The 7,934-nt window shown below is 41.7% G+C and overlaps 1 protein-coding gene across 3 annotated transcripts; it reads left to right on the plus strand.

Annotated features, from left to right (window-relative positions):
- Positions 1–1,342: 1,342 nt before the first annotated feature.
- On the plus strand, positions 1,343–7,733 carry LOC123372347 (interferon epsilon-like). Of its 3 annotated transcripts, none has more exons than XR_006580230.1 (4): positions 1,343–1,859; positions 3,232–3,898; positions 5,861–5,905; positions 6,882–7,731. XR_006580230.1 is itself a non-coding variant. In XM_045020384.1 (3 exons), the coding sequence occupies exon 2, from the start codon at positions 3,234–3,236 to the stop codon at positions 3,888–3,890; it is 657 nt and encodes a 218-aa protein (XP_044876319.1). In that variant the 5' UTR covers positions 1,343–1,421; positions 3,232–3,233; the 3' UTR covers positions 3,891–3,898; positions 6,882–7,733. The 3 variants fall into 3 exon arrangements, 1 of the variants encoding a protein (XP_044876319.1); XR_006580229.1 differs by having other exon boundaries at positions 1,343–1,421; positions 6,882–7,730; XM_045020384.1 differs by lacking the exon at positions 5,861–5,905 and having other exon boundaries at positions 1,343–1,421; positions 6,882–7,733.
- Positions 7,734–7,934: the final 201 nt, after the last annotated feature.

The raw sequence follows: 7,934 nt of genomic DNA on the forward strand, positions 1-7,934 counted from the left end.
GATTTATTAACATTTGTGAACAGAAATGTTCTATTAATTTAACAGAAAATATTTTTCTTTTTTGAATTAAAAACCTCTCCTCCCGTGATGGAAACTCCAACAAATCAGCATTGTGCAAGGACATGAAAACAGAAAGTGAAACAGCTCAAGGAAATAAGGCTAATCAAATGGATCTAGTTTCCCTGTCCAACACCAGTGAAATGTAAAACTGAAACATCCAGCATAAATAAGGAAAGTAAATTAGGTCTTTAAAATGGTTAGTGTTGATCATGAAAGATGTTAGAAGTAATACAAGTAATTTTTTTTAAACAGACAGTATGATTTACCACAACAAAGTCCTCTAAATCACAATATAACCTCCATTCATCTATGTGGGTCTTTTATTAGTATATTTAATAGATTTAATCAGTTAGATTCCTAAATTTTAAACTTGCCAAAAAGCAAAGCAAAGTTCATATTCTACAACTATACCTGGTCTTCAGGAACACAAATTTCTCAGGGCTGGTATCTATTACAGCGATGAATATTCCAGTTTCTCAATATGCTCTGCCAATCGCTTCTTGCTTCTATCTCAAGTTAACTGCACTTTTCAGTTTGCTGGAAACTGCATATCTCAAGGTTAATATTTTTTGGAAGGTGGGAGTGGGGAGAATATTCATTCACTGACAAAGCTTCCTCCCCCACAAACAGGAGTCACTCATTGGATTACCATACTTGATAGCTCTCTCTCTCTCTCAAATACAAGTAGTAATGGAAGTTACAGTAGATTACACAATAATATAACCAGAAAATCCTTTACAGTTTAAAAAGCAGTACTACCCTGAAAAGTGCTGCTGTAAAAATGACATTGTGTGATTCCATGTGTACTATGTCTTAATAGCTCCATATCAAATTGCTCAGTTTAAGAGAGAAAATGTGTTTTCCTAATTGACAGCCCTGCAAAATCAATCTGGGAGCCTTTGGGGTGAAAAGATTCCTTAGGGCATATTATTCCAGAACATCCCTTTCTTGAGCCCTGCACTTGAGAACAGGTCGATTTTAGTGATGTTAAACAAGCCAGAATAAAATCCAGCTTGCTCTTATATAGCTGTGCTTAACTCTGAAGAGCTAGAGTAACAAAGTAGTAGGAAAATGTATGCTACTAAGGTGAGCAGATGTAACAACACACAGGCTACCTATTCCTTCAGTAGGAAGATGATTGTAACAGTGTGGCTTGCCCCTTAAGGGATAGTGGCATGGGGACAGCCAACCCTCATTATTGAAGAGACACACCTGAGGGAGATCAGATGATTCTATTATAAAAGCAGCAGGACGTGCTAGTGAGTTCAGGAAATGGCAAAGAGTGAGAGAGATTTTAGCAGGGAAGATCCTGAGCCCAGGGGTGGTTAGAAGTCAGAGCTGGAAATCTGAGTTCCACCCAGGTAACGCTTGTGAACAGTGATTGAAAGGGGACCCAGCTCTGGAAAGGTGGGCTGGGGACTCTGAATCTAAGGGGAGAAAGACATTAAATGAGGGTTTGGCCATGAGAGCCAAATGCTGTAAGGACTAAATAAACTGGACTTTAGGGGGGGTAATGTTTTAAGTTCCCCCTTGAACTGGGGTTTAAAAGCCCCTGAAGAGGTGAAACTGAGGCAGGCTGCCTATAGTCTGACCCTGAGCTATGAAGAAGTGCTCAGCTCTATGACAACTGGCCTAGTCAGTAACATCCCCTCCTATCAAGAAGGCCAACAGTACAGCAATGGAGAACAAGATGAAGGAGAGAGTCACAGCAGGGACTGCAGTATCTTCTTGAAACTCCTGCAGGATCAGCAGAGGCAGTAGGAGGTGCTGTGGTCAGCCTAGCAGGATCATCAGCAGTGGTAGGACGCCCCCCACCACCATCAGAAGAAAGTAATGCCCAGGGCTCCTATTTCCAGTGTAGGGAAACAGGATATAAAGAGTTTGAATGTTCCAGGTGGTATCCTGATTCCTGGTGTGGTCAGGCCAGAAGGGGAGATATGCTGACAGATAGACCTGGATGCCTTGTGTGTGGAAAGGAGGGGCACTGTTCCATGAAGAAGCAGTTGGGGAAACTCTTCCAGAGCAAGGGAGGTAATTCTCCAGCCAGAGAAGTCAAGGGGGAGCGGGTGCAGCAGATCCCAACTCAGAAACCAGTAGAGACAAAGGCCAAGGAGCACTTGTAGCATCAGCCCCCCACCCCCATGATATGGACTACTATAGTTTGCTGGCAAATGTGCAAAGACCAGAGACATAGCATGAATGCAGACAGTCATGAGTAAACTGATTATATAGCATAAAATTATCCCCCCCTTATTAGACAGTATGAAATGTAAATAAGGGGGGATTAATTTCATGTTGTATAATCAGTTTACTCATGTCTGTCTGCATGCATTTAGTTAAGGAATGTCTTTCAGCACAGTAAAAGTTTTCCCCCTCTAGTAATGTTATAACAGTCAGGTCAGGGTGAACAGACAATATTTCAGAAGTTCCTTTCTAGTTGTTATGTGCCCACCATTACAATTCTCCATTAGCCTGCTCTGAGCCCATTACATTCCCTACATCTCTTGCATGTATTTGCTGTTGGTAACCAGATGAAATTAAAAAGACAGAACTTTGAAAGCAAGTTAGTGTAATACTGAGACTAATGATTGAGGTTTCACTCTTTCCTGAACAAATAGTTGTGTGTTTAACTACTAACTCTAGTTTTAGAAGAAGCAGATAAACCTTTGGGAAACCTCTGCACACTAGATCTCTGAAGAGGCACTTGACTTAGAAACAGCAGTTTGTGTGTCTGCTTAGCTCATTAAATTAGTAACTTATATATGAATACAGGTATTCTTACTGTAACACTTGTATAGGAGTGACAGTTACTACACAAGGTGACTTTAAATTGAAGTGCAGTGACACATGGCCCACTTCAACTCTAGATATTGTAATATCAGCAGATAACATCTATAAAAATGAAAGGTCTAATATTTGAATAATTTCAGGACTGAAATGTGGTGTAGAATGCCATATTTAGTACATTATACATACCAGCACTTGTATAATTGACAAACATATATGCACTTATATTACAATCTTTGTAATTTGCTCACTTCCATAAAAAAGGAGAGTAGAAAAAGTACCAAAAAAATGAAGCAATTAGACAAAGTGCAAATAAGCTTCAAGAAGGGAAAACTTGAGATGCAGAAAGTGATTAACTTCACCTACAGTATATTTAAATCACAGACATGGATGAAAAACACATCTATGAAAGACCCTGCATAAGCTCCTGTCTCCAAGATACTTCACACAGAGGCGGAGTGAAAGAAGACCTCATGATCACCATGTGTTTGCTGCACATCTGCCTTGTAATGCTGTTCTCCATTGAAATCTCTTCTCTGGACTGTACCATACTTCACTTCCAGCAGAATAAAATGAACACAGAAAGCTTAGAGCTTCTGAGCAAAATGGGTGGACAATTTCCTCTACAATGCCTAAATGAAAATAGGAACTTCAGGCTCCCCCAGAAAGCTCTCAGGCCTAGAGAGTCCCAGGAGAAGGATGCCAAGATGGTAATTCAGGAGATCTTCCAGCAGATCTTCAATATCTTCAGCGAAAACCTCACACAAGCTGCCTGGGACAGGAGTTCTGTAGAGACATTACAAAATGGACTTCACTGGCAAACTGAGAAGCTAGAGACATGTTTGCGTTCAGAGATGGAGAATGAGACACCCTATTTGGGCAACAAGAAACTCCTGTTCCCCATGCTGAAGCTGAAGAAATACTTCCAAAGAATCAGGGATTTCCTGAAAGAAAAACAATATAGCCTGTGTGCCTGGGAGACCATCCGCTTGGAAATGGGGAGATGTCTTTTGTTTGTTGACCAGCTGATTAAAAAGGCTTAAAAACTAAGGTAAGGTATAAATATTATCCTCAGAATAACTTATTTCAAACAATATTTCAACCCAAAAGGCATGAAGTGGAATTTAATATACAGTAACTCCTCACTTAAAGTTGTCCTGGTTAATGTTTTGTTAGGTTGCTGATCAATTAGGGAACATGCTTGTTTAAAGTTGTGCAATGCTCCCTTATAACATTGTTTGGCAGCTGCCTACTTTGTCCACTGCTTGCAGGAAGAGCAGCCCATTGCAGCTAGCTGGTCGGGGCTTGGAACCAGGGTGTACCAAGCAGCCCCCCTATAGTTCCCCCTATCAGCTCCCTGCTCCCTCTAAGTTCCCTGTGTGGCAGCGGCCCAGCAGGCTAGCAATTGCTGCAGTTCAGCTGTCCCTCCCCCTCACTGCCATGTGCTGCTCCTGCCCTCTGCCTTGGAGCTGCTCCTGGGAGCCTCCTGCTGCTCTGTGTGTGTATGTTTTTTGAAGGGGAGGAGGTGTGCTAATGTCAGGGTGTTGTGCCCCCCCATTAGAGTGACCAGATGTCCCAATTTTATAGGGACAGTCCCGATTTTGGAGGATTTTTCTTATATAAGCACTTATTATCCCCCACCCCCTGTCCTGATTTAAAAAAAACAACAACAAAACTTGCTGTCTGGTAACCCTACCCCAAGTTTATCTTATCCACAGAGCAGGGATGACAGGACAGGGCTCAGGATAGTGGGAGCTTCCTGGCAGCAGCTGCTGTCTCAACTTGCTGATCTAATTAAAAAGGCAATGTACTTAAAGTGGGGTCAGCCTACTTAAAGGGGCAGTGTGTGTCTGTCTCTCTCTGCCATGCTGTGTGGGAGGCTACATTAACAACAATATGTTAACTCTTGAGGGCTCAGCTGAGTGCTAGTGCCTTATTTAGCAGTAAGGCATTCCCTGGGAAATATCCCAACCTTTGACTCAACCAAGCTTTACAATCATTGCAGTGTACAGCATTAAATGTTTTTGTTTAAAACTTACACTGTGTGTGTGTGTGTGTGTGTAATTATATATCTATCTCTGGTACTTAACCCCCGCATTTACATTAATTCTTATGGGGAAATTGGATTTGCTTAACATCGTTTTGCTTAAAGTAGCATTTTTCAGGAACATAACTACAATGTTAAACAAGGAATTACTGTATTTAGGGTTCTCTTCCCATAGAAACCATTGGCTAAACTCTTTGACTTCAATAGTAGCAAGATCAGGTGATTACCTTCCTCTACTGTGTAAGTGCTATAAATTAGTACCACTGGATTTGTAATGGTATGTCTATTTTTCTCTTTATAAGATACCATGTAACAATATGGTGACAATATCTAGGTGATGCATTCTATTTCAGGCCCCTTGATACCTCACCTGAACCCAGCCCACTAATCATCTCTGCTGGTAATTATGTCCAATATTGCAAGCCCCTAACCGCTTCATACAGCTGCATTTACATATTCTTAAAAGCTTGCCAAAAATGTTTCCCTCCCCTCCACCCTCAAAATGTGTACTTGCCAACAACCCTCCCCCCCACCCCCCCTCCCAAAATTACACTAGCTTGAAGCCCAAGGCAATAACGTTCAGTCCTGGACAGATGACTCTTTGAAAGTCAGACTTGATACAACTGATCAGGCCTAGAAACTCAGTCAAGAGGTGTGGGAGTTTTAGCTTTTGTTCAAGTATCTAGTGGGTTTTTTGAGGGGAGGCTCAGTTCTCAGATGCCCAACTTGACATTAAAAGGACCCAACTTTCAGAGCGCGGGTGCTTGACACTTTCTGGCCAGAACCTTTTATACCAGAAAGGGGAGACTCTACATTTTCAAATGGGGCACTGAGCATTTGCTTTTAACACTGGGGAATTAGAATAGATTCTAATAGTGTCCTTTTTTCCATTAAAAAGGATGCAATTTAGGTAATCTTTACAGGCTTCAAGAGTTATAAGCTATGTTTTTTCTGTGTTCTATACAGCTTTGCCACTCTCAAGAGGCACAAATCCCTTTTCACTTATTTGTGGTATGTATTATATAAACATTGTATATCCAGGAATATAATTTCCTATAGGTTGAAGGAATGGAGAGGAGAACAAGCTTCCTCTAAAGAATCTTCCTCAACTTTTGTCCTAAACCAGGGGTGGGCAGACTACAGCCCACGGGCTGGAACCAGCCCATGAGCTGTTTTAAGCTGGCCCGGGAGCTCCTGCTGGGGAGCCGGGTTGGGGGCCATACCACATGGCTCGGCCCCACTCCGGTGCTTCAGCCAGGGCATCGGGTCAGGGGCCACACCACACCCAGAAGCCGGAGAAGGGACATGCCACTGCTTCTGGGAGCTGCTTGAGGTAAGGGCCGCTTGGAGCCCTGCCCCAGCCCTGATCCCTCTCCCGCTTTCCAAATCCCTTGATCCCAGTATGGAGCATCCTCCTGCACCCTAAACATCTCAGCCCCATCTCAGAGCCCACATATCCAAATGGAACCTGCACCCCTTCCCACGCCCTGGCCCTGATCCCCCTCTGAACCCCTCAGTCCCAGCCCAGAGCACCCTCCTACACCCCAAACTCCTCATCCCCAGTCCCACCCCCAACCAGAGCCTTCACCCCCTCTCATACCCCAATCCCAATTTTGTGAGCATTCATGGCTCACCATACAATTTCTATTTCCCAATGTGGCCCATGGGCCAAAAAATTTGCCCACACCTATCCTAAACACGAGTGTCATCTTGAGTGAATATTCCGTCCCCATATTGCATTATAGCTACATAAGTGACTCCTGATAGGGAGGGAGTGAGGGGCAGGCTGAAAGGGATAAGCAGAATTTTTCTGTTCTTATTCTTCATGGCTATACAAAGCCAATAAATCTTACATTGCTTCGGTTTATACACATTAACTTCCAAACTTTCTTGCATTAATCTTAAAATAGATGCTCATTTCTGAAAACATTTGTTAGAGATCATATAGAAACAGATTGTGTTTGAACCATTTCCCTCTTCATTCCAGCTTGGACTTATCAGTACTTCAGCTACAGATATAAAGGCAACCGAATGAAATATTCTACACCAGAATCTCACATTTCTCAGTTGCCTCTTCCAAGTGAAAAGTTTCTGCCTTTTGAATAAGCAACAGACTGAGAACATGCACTCTACACATGTTCTGTATTAAATGTCACTTTCATGATATTTTGAAATGCTTTGTTCACTCTTAAAATTCACAGAAGAGGAAAATGATGGTGGCGGAGCAGGGAAACCACTTTGTTTAAAAAAAATGGACATAAATCAGTTCAGAAACATGGATGAAAAATGTTGAGTCTGCAAAAGACTTTACAATCCACAGTTTATTAACAGACAAGGAGTGTAAGACTACGTGAACTTGACAGCTATGTGTCTGCTGCAAATGCTAAGATGATAGTCCAAGAGATCACACATCAGATCTTCAGTGTCTTTAATAAAAATCTCGCCCAAATTGCCTGGAATGGTAATTCCATAAAGACATGCTCAATTGAACACCATGGAGACATGTTCAGATGCAGATCTGGAGAGGAAAAAATCAATTCAGGAAGTGTGTGGATCTAAAGCTTTACCCTGACACTGACAGGGGAATAAAACATTGCAAAGACCTATTTCCCAAAAGGTGAACAATAGGCCTATATGCCTGAGAGTTTCTGTTTGGAGAATGTAAGTTATCTGCTTACTCAACATCAGAAGGCTTAAAGTCTGATATGAAGGTCCTGGATCAAACAAAACAGTTTATACAAAGTTATTACCTAAGGAGTTGAGTATTTTAAACTATTATTTTTGTTTCCTAAACTGAAAACACTTTGTTTACTTTTGTTTGTTGCAGTTTGTTTGAAATCATCTTTATCACACTATTTGTAAATAAAATTATTTTTATAATAGAAAACTACTACAGTTGTGAGAATTATTCCAGATAATCAGTGACATCTGATTTATGCATTTAATCACACAATCATGTCACTTTGCAGCAAGTTGTGACCCTGATTCTGCATTTCTAGAACACCCAGTAAATTAAATGCAAGAATGTACCTCACATGCG

The sequence above is a fragment of the Mauremys mutica genome, chromosome 6 (genome assembly GCF_020497125.1).
Source record: "Mauremys mutica isolate MM-2020 ecotype Southern chromosome 6, ASM2049712v1, whole genome shotgun sequence".
NCBI classification, from domain to species: domain Eukaryota; kingdom Metazoa; phylum Chordata; order Testudines; family Geoemydidae; genus Mauremys; species Mauremys mutica.

Excerpts from the sequence above, each read along its gene's own strand:
- LOC123372347 (XM_045020384.1), top strand. The coding sequence starts at position 3,234 with ATGGATGAAAAACACATCTATGAAAGACCCTGCATAAGCTCCTGTCTC.